Below are 23,155 nucleotides of genomic sequence, written 5' to 3' on the forward strand. Positions count from 1 at the left end.
ACCAACTGGATCTGCAGCCTTGTAGTAGTCGGATACATCTGAGAAGGGTCCTTCTCCAGCCTTGTTAATGGCACAGACACGATACTGGTATTCATTACCCTCGGTTAAATGGTAGACAGTCTGTTTAATGTCAGCAATAGGGTCTTTGTAAACTCGGATCCAGCGCAAACTCTTCTTGTCACGTCTCTCCAAGTAGTAGCCGTTAACCGTGCTACCCCCATCCACACCTGGTTTGTCCCATTCTACGACCATGGTAGTCTTGGTGATGGTGTTCACCTCAGGAGTATGTGGCTGCCCTGGAGTTACTATGTAGACACAGATGAAAAAAATATGTCACGCGAAGGAATTCAATTTGTGTTGTCTTGATTAGGGATATTAGGACATTTTAGTGTTGTTTGATCGTGTAACCTTTCAACACCTGCCCTCCAAACCCGCAGTTTAAAGCTTACCAAAGGCATTCTTTGCAACGACAGCTTCCGACTCCAGTGGCTCTCCAAAACCGTACTTGTTAACAGCCATTACGCGGAATACATATTCATTTCCTTGAACCAGTTTTCCGACAGCAATGAAGGTCTGCTCATGTTGCTCTGAAATGGTCGACCAGACTACCCTGCTGGTCTCACGCCTCTGGACAATGTAGTGGGTCACTTTGGAACCTCCATTGTCAGCCGCACTTACAGGTTCCCAGCTGAAGGTGATTTTGTCTGCTGCAACATAGTTAAAAATAATACTGCCAGGAGGCGGTCCGGGTTTATCTAAGGAGTCATAAGAAGAGACAACAGGTAAATAAAGAACGAAAGAGAGACAGTGCAGTACTGCATGAGAGAAAAACTTTCAAATGTGAGAAAATAAAGCATGGGTATATACCAAGAATTTCAACTCTGATTGTTGCAGATGCCGAACCCAAAATGTTCTTGATCTTAATATCATATGAGCCTGAGTGGAAGCGAGTTGTATCCTTGATGACGATGGCAGACGAGTCAGTTGTGTTTTCCACATGCATTGTTGAAGAAGCTACAATCTCCGTTTCATTCTTGAGCCACTCAATGTTTGGCTGAGGTTTGCCAAAAATTCCAACTTTGAGTTTAATTGAAGTTCCAGCCTTGAACTTAACAACGTCCAAATACTCTGGAGGAAGGTCAATGGCTGGAGTACCTGCACAACAAACCATACCATTTTATATACATTACTTTCTTTCATACCCAACCTCATCAAAGCAAGAATCAAATGAGCCCTCACCACAAGCATCGATGCATGTGACTGGGCCAACAATAAGAGAAGGATTGCTGACAGAGCCAACTGCATTCTTCGCATACACCCTGAACTCGTAAGACTCATTCTGAGTCAGACCAGAAGCGGTGAAGCCCATTTCAAGGATGTTTGTGAAGTTAGCCTTCACCCATCTGCCACTGGCCGCCTCCCTTCTCTCCACACTGTAGCCAGCAATTTTGCTACCGCCATCATAGGGTGGCCTTTGCCAGGACAAGCTGACTGAGTTCTTGGTTACTTCTGTGACACGAACATTAGCTGGAGGATCTGCAGTAGAAAAGTCAGGGGTGTGCCAAATTATTCCGACATCTTTATCAATGTACCGTAAGCGTTTAAATGGATTTTTACTTACCACAAGCATCAATAGCTAGCACCTCTTCAGACACCTTGCTCATCTTTCCGATACCAGCAGCATTTTCGGCAGCTACCTTGAACTCGTAGATAAGACCAGGGCAGACATTGGTGACCCTCCACTGGTTTCCTGGTATTGCTGTTTTATTGATCTTTTGCCAGAGGATACTGCTTCTCTCCTTCATCTGAAGATGATATCCGATCACAGGATTTCCACCGTCATTGACTGGCTCGTTCCAGCAGACAGTCAGGGTCTCTTTAGATACAAAACTAATCCACGGAGTAGATGGAGGTCCAGGGAAAGCTGAGAGACAAATTCGTCATTATGCGTGTTAGTCTTTAACACTTGATCAATCTATAAAGTTTCATGGGTTCAATGTTTGTATTGACTTACTGTACGGAAGCTTGATCATAACCGACTTGCTGTCAATGTGGTCGCTGACACCGTAGCGATTCTGAGCCTTAATCCTGAACTGATACTCCTCCCCCTTGGTCAGCTTAGTTGCTTTGATTTGGCATCTTGCTATGTTATTTGACACCTCTGACCAGGTCGGTGTGCTAGTTTCCCGCTTGAGGACAATGTAGTTGGTAACAGGACTGCCGCCGTCATACTCTGGAGCAGCCCATTTTAAGCACACTGTAGTTTCTCCGACTTCTCCAATCTCCACAGGTCCAACAGGGTGCTCAGGTCTATCTAGTACAATGAAATTCATGAAGATCTTGGTGGCACCACCGGGGTTTGAGGCCGTTATGTCATATTTGCCAGCATCGCTTGACATGCTTTCATTCAGGGTGATAGTTAGGCTGTCTGGTGTAACTTCTGTCAAAAGTCTCTTTGATCCCTTGATGACCACATTGTTCTTGGACACGTTCACCTTTGGCATTGGCTTCCCGGTAAGTGGAATGTCAAAGGTAAGGTTGGATCCAGCTCTCACATAAACCGTATTCTTGGGGTAGTTCTTCAGATCAAACTCCGGAGCCTCTGCAAAATTATAATAAGCAATGGAATGTAAATTAATAAAATGTTCAACCATTTCCAAAGGAGAAAATATATTGAACATGACAAGGCAGACTGTAACTTTCTTTGTTGTTCAATAAAAATATTAATATATCTATTATTAATATTGATATCAATGTGAATAATTAATATTATCAATACGAATAGTAATCTAAAGCGGTGGTTCTCCAACGTTATCCACCAAGTACCACCCCGGAAAACACTTTGCTCTCCAAGTACCACAATAATGACCAACATTAATATACAGATGCGTAGTTGGCCTAAATATTCATTAAAAACAAGGCAAATATATTATTTATTTTATTTGTTTTCATGGGGCGGCATGGCGTAGTGCGTAGAGCGACCGTGCCAGAAACCTGAAGGTTGCAGGTTCGCTCCCCGCCTCTTGACATCCTAATCGCTGCCGTTGTGTCCTTGGGCATGACACTTCACCCTTGCTCCCAGTGCCGAATGAATGATGAACGATAGGTGGTGGTCGGAGGGGCCGTAGGCGCAAACTGGCAGCCACGCTTCAGTCAGTCTACCACAGGGCAGCTATGAAAGTAGCTTACCATCACCAGGTGTGAATGAATGATGGGTTCCCACTTCTCTGTGAAGCGCTATATAAATCTAATCCATTATTATTATTATTAACAAGTACATGTAATATTTTTGGGCCACAGAAACTATTTAAATATAATGAACAATACCTAATAACATTTAAATGATTATTTTGGTGTACCACAAGAGAGAGCCCACGTACCACCACATTTTGAGGATCACTGATCTAACTGATGGCTTCATCTGACCGGGATCTTCAGCTCTCGCTGGATCGGTTCGCAGCCGAGTGTGAAGCGACCGAAATGAGAATCAGCACCTCCAAGTCCGAGTCCATGGTTCTCGCCCGGAAAAGGGTGGAATGCCATCTCCGGGTTGGGGAGGAGACCCTGCCCCATGTGGAGGAGTTCAAGTACCTAGGAGTCTTGTTCACGAGTGAGGGAAGAGTGGATCGTGAGATCGACAGGCGGATCGGTGCGGCGTCTTCAGTAATGCGGACGTTGTACCGATCCGTTGTGGTGAAGAAGGAGCTGAGCCGGAAGGCAAAGCTCTCAATTTACTGGTCGATCTACGTTCCCATCCTCACCTATGGTCATGAGCTTTGGGTCATGACCGAAAGGATAAGATCACGGGTACAAGCGGCCCAAATGAGTTTCCTCCGGCGTGTGGCAGGGCTCTCCCTTAGAGATAGGGTGAGAAGCTCTGCCATCCGGGAGGAACTCAAAGTAAAGCCGCTGCTCCTTCACATCGAGAGGAGCCAGATGAGGTGGTTCGGGCATCTGGTCAGGATGCCACCCGAACGCCTCCCTAGGGAGGTGTTTAGGGCACGTCCAACCGGTAGGAGGCCACAGGGAAGACCCAGGACACGTTGGGAAGACTATGTCTCCCGGCTGGCCTGGGAACGCCTCGGGATCCCACAGGAAGAGCTAGACGAAGTGGCTGGGGAGAGGGAAGTCTGGGTTTCCCTGCTTAGGCTGTTGCCCCCGCGACCCGACCTCGGATAAGCGGAAGATGATGGATGGATGGATGGATGATCTAACTGATCTTTCTCTCTGGCACTCACCGAGAGTGGACGCTCCCCTTTCCTCTCCTGCTTGCTTCTTTGTTTTGTCTTGTCTTAACTTTCTTGTTGCCTCTTTTTGCACGGCTCTCCAAATCTAAACAATGGAACTATTTAACTGGCCTCAACAAAATTGACAAGATCTTGGGTTTGGGGGAACCTGTTGTCGTGACGAAGCGGTTGTTGGCGCCAGACGACGGACTCTTGGGAGAAGAAGGAGGGCCGCGTGCCTGGCGACCCTTTTCTGTCGACGACGTGAAGATATCTACCTATTCGGAATTATGACAACAGGACATCTGCTGATTGGAGTAAGCGTTGCTCTGGTTTGTCGACGAATTGGAAGTTGCTGGCAGTCTTCAAAGTAGCCCAAAGCTGCCACAAATGATTGGAGGATGCGGGAAGAACTGTGGATTACATCGGACTGTCTACCCCGCAGTTTTTGAGGACCAGTCATAGACAATTTTAGAGTGAAAAGCAAATTCTATTTTCACTCGCATACAAATCATTTTAACTTGGATTGTTTCCCTGGCTTCGAGACTCTCCCGAAGATCACTGCAGGAAAACACAACAAACTCGCTTTTTTGTCTCTCATGGACACACACCTGTTGTTGTGAACTTTGGGCTAGCGACGGCAATTACATCAAGGCCGCGGAACAGAGACACACTACAGGCTTATACACACACACACACATAAATATACGCCACACATACACCCTCCTGTCCCCCAATCCAACGCCCTCGATGCAATCCCGTAGGGGTCGGCGCCTGAGAGCTGCGGCCTACCACCATGACCTTGAACTACCTTCCCTCTGTTGCTAGATATCTCGAGATGTACGTTGTAATATGTATATGTGCTTTGCTATGGAGGTTTTTTCTAACTCCAAACTGGACCCCCTTAGGAGCCCAGTCTGGATTGTATTTTTTTACTCATCCTTCCCCAGCGTTGACCTTTTTCCCATCTTTTACGGGGCGCCTTATGGCGACCCATCAGCGTTCTTGTTCTGTAACCCTGTACACTGTTTGTTTGTCTAATCTCGAACAGGTTTGTGCTGAAAACAAAGTTTCGTTGTACTTGTTGCAATGACAATAAAGACCTACCTACCTAACGAGTTAGAGATGGATTTAACAATGGTGTGTGATTTATTTATTATATTTTATATCTTGTTTTACGCACCAAATTATACAGATTATGCAAGACTGGTTACCTTGAAGTTCCTTGACGATAACCGGAACAATCATCTCTTTAGGTTCACTTAGTCCAGCATGGTTTTCGGCTCGCACTCTGAAGAAATATTCTGTGCCTTCCCTGAGGCCTTTAATAGTGTGGTTCGTGGCCTTCACTGTAGCACACTTCACCCATTTTGTCTGCCCCTTCTCCAGAGCATCAATTAGGTACCCAGTGACTCTGCTACCTCCATCGTACTCAGGTCGTGTCCAGACAATTGTTACGGTGTCTTTTGTAACATTTGCTACTCCTAGTTTTGTGGGGGGACTTGGTACCTCTGTAAGACAAGGTGGACATTTGAATTAGTTATTTTTGTGAGGTTAATAAGGAAATGAAAAAGGAAGAGCCTGAATGTTACCTGTAATTTTTGTGCCAGCCTTAGCCTCCTGGGGTACCCCCAAGCCATATTCATTTTCTCCAATAACTCTGAAGTAATAGATGGCCCCCTCCTGCAGGTCTTCCACTTTGTAGGTCAGTGCATGGCAGGTGGTTGTTACGGAAACCCAGGCCTTTTTACTCGCTTCGCGCTTTTCAACGTGGTACGCTTTCACTGCCTCGCCGCCGTCATTTTCGGGGGCTTCCCAAGTAAGGGTTGCAGAGTCCCTGGTTACTGACGTAACATTGACATTGATGGGGGGTCCAGGTGAGTCGAGCACTTTTACGACCAAGGGTAATGTAGCTTTTCCCAATGTTGATTCAATTGTGACGCTATATTCTCCAGAGTCATTTCTTGTTGCTTTTTCAACGGTCAGTGAAGTATTGGAGCTGCTTGAATCGATTGTTCCTCTAACTTTTAAATCAGTACCCTCCTTGGTCCATTCAACTGATGGCACAGGTTTACCTTTAAACGGAACATTGAGGGTGAATGCTGTGCTGTGCTTAACAACAAGGACTTTGCGCATCTCTAAGTCCACATCAAAGGAAGGCTCTGCAGTTCTTTCCATTGCCACGGCGGCATCGGAATAGCGGCTGCGCTCACTGCATCCAACTTTGTTTATTGCTCTGACACAGAACTCATACTTGGAATCTGTTTTTAGTCCAGTGATTGTGAACTCCAAACTCTTGGTAAGAGAGATAGCTTCAGCCCATCTTTGTAGTTCTTCAGCTGACTCTGGTTCCTCCTCATCTTCATATTCCTCTTTACCATCATCCAGCTCTGCTTCCGGTTTTTCAATGTAGTCTCTGTATTCTACACTGTATCCAAGGATAGGAGCACCTCCGTTATCCATAGGTGGTTTCCAGACAATAGAGACACTGTCCTTGGTTGAATTGACAATCTTTGGCTTGGTTGGAGGACAAGGAATAGACAGAGGATCTACTGCCCTAAATGAGGCAGACAATTCACTTGGAGGACTCAGTCCAGCCGCATTTTCGGCATAGACTCTAAATTCGTACTCACAACTCTTACGCAGTTTTGTTGCGACTGTGTTACATTCAACAACTGGATCTTTATTCACACGGAGCCAGCGCATGCCTGTCTTTTCTCGCCGCTCAATCACATAACCAGTGATGGGACTTCCTCCATCACTCAGTGGTTTGCACCATGTTACGGTCATTGAATCTCCAGTAATATCAGTGACATCTACACTAAGTGGAGCGGTGGAAATGGTGAATGGATCTGTGATCTTTACAGCATCACTCTCCAAAACTTCACCATTCCCATGCTTGTTAACAGCCAAGACCCGGAAGACATATTCATTGCCCTTCAGCAGTCCTGTGACTTTAAAGTAAGTCTTAGTAACGTCGCCCTTTACGAGTGTCCATGCCAAACGGCTGGTCTCACGCTTCTCGACAACATAGTGTGTGATCTCAGCACCACCAGTCTCCTGAGGTGGACCCCAGGACAGAGTGCATTCCTCAGCTGTGAGACCTGTAAGCTGCAATGGTCCTGCAGGGGGCCCTGATTTATCCAAAACCACACAGTTTATTGGCAGGCTAACTGTCCCAGCAATATTCTTTAGAGTGAGTACATATTTTCCAGAATCGCGTCGAATGCAATCTTTCACATTCACCAGTGTGCTGGTATCTGTTGAGACTATCTGGATTCTTGCTCTCAGCTCAATCTCTTTTCCATCTTTGCTCCAAGAAATGATGGGTGCAGGATGGCCTACGAAGTCAGCATTAATCTTTAAGGTTTCACCCGCTTTCACGAACACTGTCTCTCGGAATTTGACATCCGTCATGATGCGTGGCAGTTCTACATCATCCTTAACGGTAATTGGGCCAGTATTGTCAGATGGTTCACTGAACAATCCTGCTGCATTCTTAGCGATGACACGGAAGTCATACTGGCTGTCCTCTGTAAGGCCTGTCACACTATAGTGAGTCTCAGGCACATTGGTGAAGTTGCACCTCGTCCAGCGTCCTTCCGGAAGATCTTTACATTCAATGATGTAACCAGAAATCTTAGCACCGCCGTCATACTCAGGTTTGGTCCAAGACAAAGACACAGATGACCTGCCAATACAGGTCACCACGGGGGTACCTGGAGGATCACATGGATCCCTGGCTGCCACAGCTTCAGAGGTCTTGCTGCATTTGCCGATTCCAGCAATATTTTCAGCATAGACACGATATTCATACATCATACCCGCTTCGATTCCACTCACTTTGTATTCAGAGTCCTTGATCATTCCTCTGTTTACCTTGGTCCAGAGAATGCTATCGCGCTCTCTCTGCTCTAGATGATAGCCTAGAATCGGACTTCCACCATCATTGACAGGTTCATTCCAGGCTACCAACATATAAGACTTGGTAGCATCCTTTACTATTGGTGTAGATGGTGGTCCAGGTTGTTTGAAGTTGTACTGAGCAGTAATTGCAGGGGAATCTAGATGTGTGCTCTTTCCATAACGGTTGACTGCATAGACGCGAAATTGGTATTCTGCCCCATGTGTTAGACGGCCGGCCTTGTAAGATGTTCTTGCTACGTTGCTTGCAACCATTTGCCATTCTTGTGAGTTGGTATCTCTCTTCTCAACGATATAGTTACTTATAGAGCAGCCACCATCATAATCTGGAGAAGACCAGGAAAGTGTGATGCTATCAGAGGTCACAGCATCCACCTTAATGAGTTTAGGTGGACTTGGTTTATCCAGGACAACTACACCAAGTTGTGATGTTATTGTCCCTGCAGTGTTGGCCAGAGTGAGCTCATACTTCCCAACATGCTCTCTGCTAGCCTCTTTGATGAGAATCTTGGATGATGTTGCTGTGTTTAGAATTGTAACCGAAGATGTTTGCTTCAGAGGAAGACCGTCCTTTTTCCATGAGACAACAGGCTTAGGTCTTCCTCTCACCGGTACCTCAATAGTCAGTTCCTCACTGGCCTTAACGGTGTATGTTGTGAACAGTAAGTTGACTGATGGCTCTATTGCAATGTCCTTTGCTACCACAGGTAAGCCAAGATCCTTGGGATCGCTCTTTCCCTTCTCATTTATGGCGACAACCCTAAATAGATACGTTTCGTTGGGAGTCAGGTTAGGAATAGTTGCCTCTGGCACCTTGACTGTGCAAGCTGTACCCCATTTTTCTCCACCTTTGGGCTTGAATTCCACATTGTAGCAGATGACTTTACTACCACCGTCATGAGAAGGTTTCTCCCATGAAAGTGAGACGCTGGTTTTAGTCACATCCGTAACAGTCAATTTGCTCGGTGGCAAGGGTACTTCAGACACTTTAATTTCTTTGGTTTCAGCCATCTGTCCTTGGCCATATTTGTTTACAGCGCAAACTCTGAAGTAGAAAATGCCACCTTCTGGCAGTTCTTCTATCTTGAGTGTGTTGGCTGTGCAGTTGCTGGTTACAGTAGTGTAGGCCTTCCGGACAGACTCTCTCTTCTCCACAATGTAGTTTGTGATTTTAGACCCACCATCGGTGAGTGGTGTATCCCAGACAAGTGTTACTGAGTCCTTTTTGAGCTCCTGGACAGTGAGGTTCTGTGGGGCACTTGGTGTATCCAGAATTCTAACAGCCACAACAGCAGACTTTGAACCACTGCTGTTCTCCAGAGTGAGTGAGTATTTGCCACTGTCCCAGCGGTTGACATTATCAATTACAAGCATAGTGTATGAGCTGGTTGTGTCAATCACAGCACGATCTGTGAGAGCACCGTCAACTTTTTCCCATTTTACAGAAGGTTCAGGCCTTCCTCTGATGGTAACAAACAGACGCAGTGTACCACCAGCGCGGACAGACACCACTTTTCTGAGGTCAGCGTCGAGCTCGATTTCCGGTGCTTCAACCCTGTCTTGAGCAACTACAGTCCCGTGGACATTAGCAGCCTCTCCCACTCCTTCTGAGTTGATGGCACAAACACGGAACTGATATTCTTCATCTTGTTTTAAGTCGGAGATAGTAAGTTTAGTAGCTTGGATGCCAGCTGGGGGCGTGCACGTGCTCCATGCCTTTTCAATGGGTTGGTCTACTCCCGGGGCTACTTCTATCTCTTCTGCCATTTCTGGAACTGGTGTGTACTCTCGCATTTCAACAATGTAACCTTTGATATAGGCACCACCATCAAAGTCAGGTTTACGCCAGGAAAGAGAGACAGAAGATTTGGTGTAGTCTGTCACTTTGGGATTTTGGGGAGGTCCTGGTGGCATTGTTGCGTCACAAGCTCTGTAAAATAGGGACGATTCACTGAGGTCTCCAATTCCAGCCTCGTTCTCAGCTGCAACTCGGAATTCATAAAAGTGATCCGTCTTCAGTCCTGTCACTTTGAAATGAGTGTCTGTCAGTTTTTCTCTGTTACACTTTGTCCACCTGACACTATCTTTGTCACGTTTTTCAAGATGATAGCAAGCAATATCGGCTCCCCCAGTCTGTTCTGGGACTGTCCATGACAGAACCATGGAAACTTTTGTGACGTGACTTGCTTCTGGTGTTCCAGGAGCGCTCGGGGGCTTGTATGGATTGCGTGCAATGATGGGTTCACTTAGAAGATAATCACCAACACCATATTTGTTAACAGCCCTTACTCTAAAAATGTATTCATTTCCGGCAAGCAAGTTTGTTACTTTGTAGGACAAATTTTGGATATTGGCTGCAGCCATTGTCCATGATAAGCTGCTGGTCTCTCTCTTCTCCAAAGTGTAGTGAGTAATATTAGCACCGCCATCCAGAGTTGGCTCCGACCAGGAAAGGGTACACCTGTCAGCCATGATTTCTGTTACCTTGAACGGTTCCATTGGTTTACCCGGTTTGTCAAGGACTTTGACAGTGATTGGAAAGGTCTTTTTGCCACCCAGATTTTTGAGGACAAGTTCATAGTGCCCAGTGTCCATTTTGGTTACATCCTTAATAGTCAAAGCGGCACATTTGTGAGTCTTTTTCACTTCAATGCGCAGAGATTTATCAATTTCTTTGCCTTCCTTTAGCCAGACAATGTCAGGAACTGGTTTTCCGTGAATGTCAGCATCAAGAATTAAATTTTCTCCTGCAGCCACAACAATGACATCCTTGTACTTGGGGTCCATAGAGGCCCTTGGTGGCTCAATTTCATCAGTGGCAGTTATAGGTCCAGAGCTTTCGGAGGGCTCGCTGAAGACGCCCGCTGCATTTCTGGCAATAACTCTAAATTCGTACTGGTCATTTTCTGTGAGACCGCTGACATCGTATTCAGTCTCTATTACATTAGTAAAGTTTGCTCTAACCCATCGCCCATCAGGGGATGATGGGTCTTTTCTCTCAACAATATAGCCATTTATTTTACTGCCACCATCATATTGAGGTTTGGTCCAACTAATCTTGATGTGGTCTTTCGAAATTTTTACAGCATCTGGAGCACCAGGGGGGTCACATGGATCCCGAGCAACAAACGATTCTGAGACTTTACTGCATCTGCCAACGCCAACAATATTTTCAGCATGCACTCTGAACTCATATCCAATTCCTTCTTCAAGATTACAGATCTTGAACTGAGTATCGGTGATCATAGTCTTGTTAAGTTTGGTCCATAAGATACTGCTTCTCTCTTTGCTCTCGAGATGGTAACCGATAACAGCACTTCCACCGTCATTGACTGGCTCGTTCCATTCGATGATCATCATCTCCTTTGTTCCAGATTTGACGTATGGTGTTCCAGGAGGGCCTGGTGGTTTGTATGGGTACTGGACAACAATAGCCTTAGAATCTAGAGGAACACCTTTTCCATATCTGTTTTCAGCAATGACCCTGAACTGGTATTCTACACCAGTCTTCAACTTAGTCACTTTGAAAACTGTCCGAGCAAGTTGTGTTGCGACTGACTGCCATGTATTGCTTGTGGTCTCTCGCTTTTCTACTATATAATGCTTCACCTGGCATCCACCTGTGTACTCTGGAGGTTCCCATGAGAAGTGGACATATGTGTTACTAACCTCACAAATTTTAAGTGGGCCACTTGGTGGACCAGGCTTGTCAAGAATAATGATAGCCACATTATCCGCACACGTGCCAGCAGTATTTGTTGCTGTAATTGTGTACGTTCCAAAGTCCTCCTTGCATGCTTCGGTTATCCTAATCGCAGTCGTTGTAGTAGTATTTACCACGTTGACCCTAGAAGTCACCTTCAAGGACTGACCATCCTTTGTCCAAGTGACTCTCGGTTTGGGCCTGCCAAGTACAGGGAACGTCAAGGTCAGATCTTTTCCAGCCAAGACATTATAAGTATTAAACTGTGTCTTAATGCTTGGCTCCAAGGTCATGTCACTGGCAACAACTGGTGCAGCAAGGGCTTTTGGCTCACTCTTTCCCTTTTCATTATACGCAATGATACGGAATAGATATTCTGCCCCACTCGTTAAGCCTGTGACAGTGCCCTGGCATGTCTTTGTATTTGTGGCAACTCCCCACTTCTCTGTACCCTTTGGCTGCATTTCTATAAGGTAGCCACCAATCCTGCTGCCTCCATCATGCTCAGGTTTCTCCCAGGCAAGTGACACGCTGACTTTGGTGACATCCACAAGAGAAACGTTTCCAACTGGAAGGGGTACCTCGGAAGCCTTTGAAGCTGTCTTTGTTTCAATTGCCTGGCCAATACCGTAATCATTCTCAGCCATGACTCTGAAGTAGTACAGAGCACCCTCAATCAGGTTGTCAACCTTGAATGTGGTCTTCGTGCACTTGGTTGAGACATTTGCATAAGCCTTCCTCGTTGATTCACGCTTGTCAATAACATAGTTTTTAATTTTAGAACCACCATCAATCAGTGGTGCGTCCCAAACAAGAGTGGCTGAATTAGTTTTGATTTCTTTGACTACAAGGTTCTGTGGAGCTCCCGGTGTATCGAGGACTTTCACGGTAACAAACTCAGATGCAATCCCACTGGTGTTGGTCAGGCTCAGGGAGTACTTTCCCGAGTCGCCTCTGTCACAGGAGTCAATGGACAGCTGTGTGAAGGTGGGAGTCTTCTCAACCACTGCCTTTTCTGAGAGGTCTGCCTCATCTTTAAGCCACTTTATCTCAGGTGTTGGTCTGCCCTTGAATGGAACGTGGATCCTCACAGATCCACCAGCCTTGACACAAATGCCCTTTCTAAGCTCAGAATCCAAGTAGATTTGTGGTGGCTCAAGCTTTTCTTCTGGTTTTGCTGTTCCTGCGAGGATAGCTGGCTCACCAACTCCAAGTTTGTTCAGGGCACACACCTGGATCTTATAATCCTGACCCTCTGTCAGATTCAGGATTTCATATTTGTTAACACGCAAGCCTGTAGGGGGAGTAACCATAGTCCATTCTTCCTCCTCAGCCTTACAGATTTCAACAATGTATCCCTGAATTGCGCTGCCCCCGTCAGACAAAGGCTTGCCCCATGACACTGTAATTGAGCTTTGGGTGGAATCAATGGCGTGCACATACGTTGGGGATCCGGGTTTATACTTAGGATCACAGGCCTTGTAGTAAGAGCTTGGTAGACTCGGCTCTCCCAATCCAACAACATTCTCAGCGGCCACTCTGAACTCATACTCATGGCCAGGGGTGAGGCTGGTTACTCTGAAGGACAAATCTGTGACTTTCTGTCTATTGCATCTGGTCCATTTAATTCCTGCTTTATCTCTCTTTTCAACAACGTAATTTGAAATTTTACAGCCACCATCAGTCTCTGGGGCAGACCAAGTGACAGTCATGCTATCACGAGTAATGCTCGATATGTCGTCAACGTGAGGTGGACCAGGACGAACAAAGGCAGACTTCATTATTACTCCATCCGACACCAGTGGTTCGCTTCTGCCATAATTGTTGACCGCCATGACGCGGAAAATATATTGATTTCCTTCCAACAAGTTGGTGACTTTGTAGCTTGTGGTGCTGCAATGAGCAGAAACAACAGTCCAAGCTAGGCGGCTAGTTTCTTTTCTTTCAATTATATAATGCGTGACAGGATTTCCTCCATCATGCAAAGGAGGATTCCACACCAATGAGCATCTATCCTCAGCTACCCCAGTTACATGAAGGGGTCCCCCACAAGGGCTCGGCCGGTCTAGGACGACCACTTTGAAGGGCACAGTTTCACTGCCTGCCTCGTTTTTCAGCTGTAGGAAGTATGTTCCACTTTCAGTCCTGGCAGAGTCCTTAATGATGATCATTGCATGATTTTCTGTATTTTTGATATTCAGCCTCAGAGTATTTTCTAGTGGAATTTCATCCTTGAACCACTGCATTGCTGGCAGCGGCTTTCCACGAACATCTGCATCCAATTTCAAAGTTTCTCCAGCATTTATCACAATGGTCTTTGTGAACGCAGGATCAATAGAGAATTGGGGGGCTTCGACCCTGTCACTCGCAGTAATTGGGCCACTATTGTATGATGGTTTGCTGATGGTCCCAACAGCATTTTTGGCTATGACTCTAAAGTCGTACTGGAGATTTTCCGTTAGCCCAGTTGCAGTGAACCGGGTCTCAATAACATTTGTGAAGTTAGCCCTTCCCCATCGGCCTTCTGGCAAATCACGCTTTTCCACAATGTAGCCGGTTATACTACTGCCACCATCATACTCCGGTTTCGTCCACTGAACAACGATGGTATCTTTGGTCACATGGACAGCTTCTGGCTGACCGGGAGGATCACATGGGTCACGGGCTACACAGCCCTCTGAGACCTTACTGCACCTTCCAATACCTACAATATTTTCAGCATACACTCGGTATTCATACTCAACAGCCTCCTCTAATGGGTAGCTCTTGTACTTTGTCTCATGAATGAGGGCCTTGCTTATTTTCACCCACAAAATACTATTCCTCTCTTTTCTTTCAATGTGGTAGCCAAGAATGGGACTACCTCCATCCGAAACGGGCTCATGCCACTCGACAATCTGGTGATCTCTGGAGAGTGAAGAGATGAATGGTGTTCCTGGTGGGCCAGGTTCTTTATATGGGTACTGCGCAACCACCGCAGACGAATCCAGGCCATGACTCTTCCCGTACCGGTTTTGGGCTATAATCCTAAATAGGTACTCTACTCCAGTCTTTAGTCTGGGCACTTTGATTCTTGTTCTGGCACAATTAATACTGACATTTTCCCATGTTGGTGTTGTTGTATCTCTTTTCTGCACAATGTAGTTGGAAATCTGGCAACCCCCATTGTGCTTGGGTGGGTCCCATGAAATAGTCACACTCTGTGTTGTGATGTTTTCAAATTTCACAGGGCCAGATGGGGGTCCAGGCTTGTCAAGTACTATTATTTCAATTGTGGCTTCTTTCATTCCAGCGGAATTAGCTGCATTTATGCTATACATGCCACCATCATCACCCGCGGCCTCCTTAATGCTCAGACTTGTATGAGTCAGGGTGTTGTGAATGTTTACTCTGCTAGTGACTTTCAGAGGTGCGCCGTCCTTGGTCCACGTTATTGTTGGTTTAGGGCGTCCAAAAAGTGGAACTTCAATGTTTAGATCCTTACCTACATGGACACTGTAGCTGCTGAAAGCAGGTCGCACATCCGGCTCAAAAACTAAGTTTTTGGTCATGACGTGGCCAGAAAGGACTTTGGGGTCACTTTTCCCCTTGTCATTAATTGCTGTAACTCTGAACAAATATTCCTCCCCAGGGTTTAAATTTTTAACAGTCGTCTCCATTGTCTTGTATGAGTTAACAGCAGACCACTTCTCTTGGCCCTTAAGCTGTACTTCAAGCAAGTACTGGATCACTCTGCTGCCACCATCGTATTCTGGTTTATCCCAGGCCAGAGCAATGCTTGTATTTGTTTGATCTGTAACAATCAGGTTTTTGGGAGCCTGCGGCACCTCTGAGACCTTAAGTGGGTCAAGAGTTATTGCAGGCACACCAACACCATGTGCGTTCTCAGCAAGGACTCTAAAGTAATAACTGCAACCCTCTTGGAGTGGCTCAATCTTCCATGAAAGACTGTGGCAGTTTGTTACCACGGCTGCGTATGTTTTGCGTGTACTCTCTCTCTTTTCCACTACATAGTTTTTGATTTTGGAACCACCGTCTAACAGGGGGGCTTCCCAAGCAAGTGTCACTGACTGGTTCGTAATTTCTTTGACTGTCAAATTCATGGGTGCACTTGGTGTATCGAGAACACGGACGACAACAAACGCAGATTTAATTCCACTAGAGTTTTCTGCAGTGACGGTGTATTTTCCACTATCTGCTCTGCTCATGTTGTCAATCACAAGAGCGGTGTAACTGCTAGTAACTTCAACTTGAGCTTTCTCATTAAGTGGACCATCGTCTTTGTCCCACTTGATGCTTGGAACTGGTCTTCCCCTAATTGGAATAAACAGTCTAAGGGATAGACCAGCCTTTATCAACATGATCTTTCTCAGTTCTGGGTCAATGTCAAGGTCGGCTTCTTCTGCTCTATCCTGGGCAACCACGGCTCCAGGAATATTGGCACTATCACCAACCCCGACCTTGTTGATGGCACACACTCTTAACTTATAAGCTTGATTTTCTTTCAGGTTGACAACCTCAAACTTGGTCTTCTTGACACCTGTCGGTGGTGTGCACATGATCCAGTTCTCAGAAGGTGCAGCTGTAGCAGGCAGCTCTGTTGCTGCGGTTTCAGTATGTGCCTCACCAGGTGCAACTTGCTCAGTGGTTGTGCAACACTCAACGCTGTATCCCTGAATCTCAGAACCACCATCACAAAGGGGCTTGCTCCATGACAGGAATATTGAAGTTTTGGTCGTGTCTGTGATTCTGGGATTCTGTGGCGGACCAGGCCTGAAGACAGGGTCGAGAGCTTTGTAGTAAACTGTTGGAGAACAAGGTTCACCAACACCCACGGCATTCTCCGCTGCAATGCGGAATTCATAATTATGGCTTTCCAAGAGTCCAGTGACCTTGAAAGTCAAGTCCTGCACTGCCTGCCTGTTGCATCGAATCCACCTGACACCTTCTTTGTCATGTCGTTCAACAATATACGATGTGATAGGACTGCCTCCATCTTCAGTAGGAGCCTCCCATGTGAGCACCATTGAATCCCTTTTAACATTTGAAATCTCTAGGTTTTTGGGTGATCCAGGGGTTATATAGGGATCTTTGATCATCACTGCTGCAGACTGAAGTTGCGAACCAGTACCGAACTCATTTACGGCACGGACCCTGAAGATGTACTCATTGCCTTCCAGGAGCTTCTCAACCTTGAGGCAGGTGTCCTGAACTTTTGGATCCACAACAGTCCAGACTAATTTACTTGTTTCTCTCCTCTCCACAAAATAGTGAGATATCTTGCTACCTCCATCTTGAAGTGGTGCTCTCCATGCAAGACAGCACTGGTCTTTGGTTATCCCTGTTATAGTAAGAGGTCCTTGTGGTTCGCCGGGTTTATCCAAAATGACAACATTCACTTGGACAGCCTTTTCGCCCCCTGGATTTTTTAACAGCAGATTATATACGCCTCCGTCCGAGAGTTTAGCTTCCTTTATAGTCACACAGGCATGGGTTGGGGTGTTTTTTATCTCTCTATGAATCGTGTTGCCCATTTCTTGCTCACCTTTCATCCAGTGGATAGAGGGCAATGGTTTGCCGTGGACATCCGCATCAATCTTAAAATTGTCTCCCGCATTTACCAAAAGGGTCTGCGTGTACCCTGGGTCGATGCTGATGCGAGGTGGCTCAATCTCATCCCTGGCAGTAATTGGGCCAGTGCTGTATGAGGGCAAGCTGAAAACACCAGCAGCGTTTCTGGCAATAACACGGAACTCATACTGATTTTCCTGCACTAGTCCAGTCGCGTCATATTCCGTCTCGATGACATTGGTGAAATTAGCCTTTACCCAACGGCCTTCGGGAAGCTCCTTCTTTTCCACTACATAGCCTGTGATTTTCGCCCCACCATCATACTCAGGCTTTGTCCAAATGATGGTTACTGAATCTTTTGTAATTTTGGTTGCCTCAGGGATACCTGGAGGATCACATGGATCTCTAGCAACATGACCTTCTGACACTTTGCTGACTTTGCCAATGCCCACAATATTCTCAGCATAGACTCTAAACTCATATTCCATTCCTGGTTCCAGGCCTGTGGTCTTAAAAGTTTGGTCTGTAATAGGAGACTTGTTTAATTTCACCCAAAGGATGCTGGTTCTTTCTTTGCACTCAAGATGGTAGCCTAGAACTGAAGTACCCCCATCATTTACAGGTTCGTTCCATGTAACTACCATAGTATCCTTTGTGCATGATGCGATGGAGGGAGTTCCCGGTGGTCCTGGGAGTTTGTATGGATATTGAGCCACAATACATTCAGACAGAAGAGCTGGACCTTTCCCATATCTGTTTTCTGCTGTTATTCTAAACTGGTATTCTGAGCCAGTTTTCAGTCTTCCTGCTTTGACTTTGGTCCTTGCAAGGTTTGGAGACACAATCGTCCAATTGGTTGTAGTCGTGTCTCTCTTCTCCACAATGTAGTGTTTGATTGTACATCCACCATCGTACTCCGGTGGGCTCCAGGAAATGGTCACACTCTCAGAAGTGACCTCATCTACCTTAACCGGACCACCTGGCTGACCAGGTTTGTCCAGTACAACAATGCTGAAATCTGCGGTTGCCTCTCCTGCTGTATTACTAATGGTAACATGATAGTTTCCAAAATCATCTTTAGATGCCTCTTTTATGCAGAGTTTCAACAGTGTTTCTGTTGCACTAAAGTTTACCCTGGTTGTTCTCTTGAGTGGCTGTTGGTCTTTAAACCAGGAGACCGCTGCTTTGGGACGGGCAACATATGGAACCTCAACAGTCAAGTCTTCACCCGCCAACACGCTGAATGTGTTGAACAACATTTTGACAACTGGTGAAATGACAAGATCTTTTACAATGACAGGCACACCAATTTGACGAGGGTCACTTGTTCCCTTCTCGTTTCTTGCCGAGACACGGAACATATATTCTTCCCCTGCGTTAAGGCCACCAATGGTAGCTTCTGTTTCTTTCACAATCATTGACTGTGTCCATTTTTCAACACCTTTGGGTTGGATTTCTACAACATAACAGCCGACCCTGCTTCCGCCATCATGCTCCGGCTTTTCCCATGAGAGTGTGACACTATTTTTAGTAACATCCTTAAGACTGATTTTCCCTGGAGGTTGTGGTTTCTCAGACACTTTAACGGATTCATTGGTTTCAATGGGCAGGCCGATTCCATATTCATTCTCTGCCAAAACTCTGAAATAATAATTGCATCCTTCAAGGAGCGGCTTGACGGTGAATGTGTTGTGATGGCATGAAGCACTGACTGTTGCGTAGGCTTTTCTTGTGGACTCACGCTTTTCAACAATATAGTTTTTAATCTTAACTCCGCCATCATTTGCCGGTGGTTCCCAAGTCAAGGTGACAGAGTCAAGTGTTATACTTGTAACCTTTAAATTCAGTGGATTACTAGGTGTATCCAGTACCCTAACTTGGACTGTGACCGTCTTAGAGCCAGAGCTGTTTTCTACCGTGAGGTTGTACTTTCCAGTGTCAAATCTGTTGACATTTTCAATGACAAGGGATGTGTAAGATGTTGTGGTGTCAATAGTGGCCCTCTCAATGGGTTCACCGTCCTCTTTGGTCCATTTAGCCTGAGGAGTGGGTCGGCCTCTGATGGGAACAAACAGCCTAAGTGTGCAGCAAGCTCGAAGGCTGACAAGTTTGCAGAGCTCTGCATCCAAATCCACTTCAGGAGGGAGGAGTCTATCCTCAGCCTTGGGATTGCCAGGCACAGAAACCGCCTCCCCAATTCCTTCACTGTTAACAGCAGAAATGTTGATCTTGTACTCCTGGCTCTCTGTTAGATTGATAATGGTGAATGAGGTGGCATGTAGTCCTTCTTTGGGGGTCACTATTGTCCATTCCTCTTCCTTGTCAGATGGAATGCAGGTCTCAACAATGTAACCGGTGATGTCAGAGCCACCATCATAGGCTGGCTTGTTCCAGGCAACAGTAATGGAAGACCTGCTAGTGTCTAGGACTCTGGGGTTGCATGGAGGCCCGGGCTTGTACAAAGGATCACTGGCCTTGTAAAATGGACTGGAGATACTTGGCGCACTGAGACCAGCAGCATTCTCTGCAGTGATTCTGAATTCATATTCATGTCCAACAACAAGGCCTGTTGCCTTAAATTGCAGATCCTTGACCTTCCTCTTATTGCATTTGACCCAGCGGTGGCCTATCCTGTCTTTCTTTTCAATGTTGTAGTTTGTGATAGGTGTCCCACCATCGCTCTTTGGTGTCTGCCACATAACAATCATGGCATCTTTGGTGACAGCTGTGACTTCGGGATTTCCTGGCGCATCTGGAACCATGTATGGATTGTCTGCAATAATGGGTTCCGTATCACGAGGCTCCCCATTCCCATATTTGTTCACTGCCATAACTCTGAAGATGTATTCGTTTCCTTTGAGAAGCTTGGTCACATTATAGTCTGTAACCTGCAGGTCTGAAGCCACATTGGTCCAAATAAGCCTGCCCGATTCCCGTTTTTCGATGACGTAGCCTTCAATCTTACCACCGCCATCATCGAGAGGTGGAGCCCATGTCAGTGAACAATTGTCAGCTGTGACATTTGACACTATAATAGGTCCTACTGGTCCAGGTCTGTCCAGTACTTTTACCCTAAAAATGTGTTTGGCAAAGCCAGCAACATTAGTGGCAGTTAAGACAAATTCCCCCCCATCTGATCTGACAGCGTCTTTATTAATCAGTGTAGTCGTGAGTTCAGAGAACTTAACTTCCAGTTTCAATGTGTTGTCAACCTCTTTTCCATCCTTGGTCCAAACCATAGTTGGGTTTGGTTGGCCAGAAACATCAGCATCAAGCTTGAAGGACTCCCCTGCTTTCAGCAGAACAACATCCTTGAAGATGGCATCCACCATGATGCGTGGCTCAATTATGTTGTCTTTACATGTAATAGGTTCTGAGGGTTCCGAGGGCACGCTTTCTGCTCCCGCTGAATTTCTAGCTATGACACGGAACTCATAAGATACATCTTGAGTCAATCCACTGACGGTGAAAGTTGTCTCAGTTATGTTTGTAAAGTTGGCTTTAGTCCAGCGACCAGTCGGAAGTTCTTTCTTCTCCACTGTGTAGCCTGTGATCTTGAATCCACCATCATACTCTGGTTTTTTCCACTGAATAGTGATGGCATTATTATTTACAAACGTCGACACAGGTTGACCTGGGGGATCCACAGGGTCCAAGGCTAGTATTGCTTCGGACGCTTTGCTGGGTTTGCCAACACCTGCCATGTTTTCTGCCATAACGCGGAACTCGTAGGCGACTCCATCTTCAAGCCCTGTAGATTTCAGTATGTTTCCTTTCACAAGACCCTTGCTGATATTTTGCCACATGATGCTGCTTCTTTCTTTTCTCTCTACATGGTACCCAATGACTTCACTTCCACCGTCAGACACAGGTTCATTCCAGCCAATCGTTATGGAGTTCTTAGTGAATGCCACAACGTGGGGTGTACCAGGTGGTCCCGGGACTTTAAATGGATAGGCAGCCACTACTGCCTCTGAAGTAATGGGAGGTCCTACACCATACCGGTTTTTAGCCTTGACTCTGAACTGGTATTCCGACCCAGTTGTTAGACGTGTGGCTTTAAACATTGTGCGGATGGCAGTGGAGGATATCTCCGTCCAAGTCTGGGAGGTGGTGTCTCTGATCTCAATCACATAATTGTTTATAGGGACACCGCCGTCATTCTCAGGAGTGTCCCATGCAAAGATACAGTAGTTAGGAGAGATTTCTGTAATCTTAATTGGTCCTTTTGGTGGCCCAGGAACATCGTGCACTCTGACAATTATGCTGTTGCTCACAGAACCAACAATGTTCTTTCCTGTCATGGTGTAAACACCACTGTCTGCTCTGGTGCATTCATTGATTGTGAGGATAACAGTCGCAGGAGTCGACTCCACATTAGTTCTCTGTGTGATCTTTAAGGCAGTCCCATCCTTCTGCCAGGAGACCACCGGTCGGGGACGCCCCATTACAGGAATTTCTACCTTGATGTCATCCCCAGCCTTGGCAATAACTGTTGACTGACATACACCACGCAAATCAAACTCTGGCCGAGATGTAGAATCCTTGATAACAATGGGCATGCTCTCACGTGGACCACTTCTTCCAGATTGGTTGACGGCCATTACACGGAAATTGTATTCTTCATTCTCATTGAGATTATTAACAGTGAAATCCATGGTCTTTGTAGTTGTTACATGGGCCCACTGACCAGTTCCTCTTTTCTGGGCTTCAAGGACATACCCTGTAAGTCTACTTCCACCATCATGTTTGGGTTTGGTCCAAGCCAGGCTCACAGAGTTCTTAGTAATATCAGTTGGAATTATGCTTTCTGGAGGAGTTGGTGCCTGAGATGCACGAATTGGATCAGAAGTTTCAACTGCTTCACCAATACCAAACTCATTCTCAGCCGACACTCTGAAGTAGTATTCACAGCCTTCTCCCAGGTTAATAATCTTGACTGAAGTTGCGGGACAGTTTGTGACAACAGTGGCAAAAGCCTTGCGTGTTGATTCTCTTTTCTCAATGATATAATTTGTGACCTTGGCTCCACCATCAATGAGAGGCATCTCCCACTGAAGGGTGATTGATTCTTTATCTATAGTTACTGGTTTTAAGTTAAGTGGTGGTCCAGGTGAATCCAGAACCTTCACATTAATGTTTGCAGTCTTCTTTCCGGCTGTGTTTTCAAGGGCAAGCTCATATTTACCCGCATCCATCCTTGAGCTTTCAGGAATGATTAGCATGGTAAATGACTCAGTACTGTCTATGACAGCCCGTGGCACAGAGCTGCTGTCTTTTGTCCAGGTTATTGCAGGTGTGGGACGTCCCTTGATTGGCACGAAAAGACGAATGGAACACCCAGCTCTGACAACTAGAGTTTTCCTCAGCTCAATATCCAACTCAAAATCAGGTGCAGCTTCACGCTCTACTATCTCAACCAATTCCTGAGTTTCAGCGGGTTCTCCTGCGCCCTTACCATTGACTGCGCTAATTCTGAAATGGTATTTGGTTGCATTTTCTAGCTCAGAAACGACAAACTCTGTAATTCTCAGTGGAGATGATGGCGTGTCCTTAATCCATTCCTCTGTTCCTTCTTTTCTGTGCTCGATTACATAACCAGTGACTTCAAGGCCACCATTATCAAGGGGTTTTCCCCAATTAAGGGTGGCAGTGGTTTTGGTTGTGTCTGTAACCCTTGGGTTTACTGGAGGCCCTGGAACATCTGGAAAACAAGCATAAAATAATTCCA

At 46.0% G+C, this 23,155-nt stretch overlaps 1 protein-coding gene across 1 annotated transcript in view; it reads right to left on the reverse strand.

The window, feature by feature from the left end:
- LOC133538371 (titin-like) overlaps positions 1–23,155 on the reverse strand; it is a 263,574-nt gene that overhangs the window by 35,687 nt on the left and 204,732 nt on the right. The window contains exons 196-203 of the mRNA XM_061879957.1: positions 5,819–23,128; positions 5,441–5,737; positions 2,015–2,602; positions 1,622–1,924; positions 1,240–1,536; positions 868–1,155; positions 450–755; positions 3–305 (exon numbers count right to left, since the gene is read on the reverse strand). Coding sequence (XP_061735941.1) covers positions 3–305; positions 450–755; positions 868–1,155; positions 1,240–1,536; positions 1,622–1,924; positions 2,015–2,602; positions 5,441–5,737; positions 5,819–23,128 — 19,692 coding nt within the window. The remainder of the gene's footprint in view (positions 1–2; positions 306–449; positions 756–867; positions 1,156–1,239; positions 1,537–1,621; positions 1,925–2,014; positions 2,603–5,440; positions 5,738–5,818; positions 23,129–23,155) is intronic.

The sequence above is a fragment of the Nerophis ophidion genome, linkage group LG19 (assembly GCF_033978795.1).
Source record: "Nerophis ophidion isolate RoL-2023_Sa linkage group LG19, RoL_Noph_v1.0, whole genome shotgun sequence".
NCBI classification, from domain to species: Eukaryota; Metazoa; Chordata; class Actinopteri; order Syngnathiformes; family Syngnathidae; genus Nerophis; species Nerophis ophidion.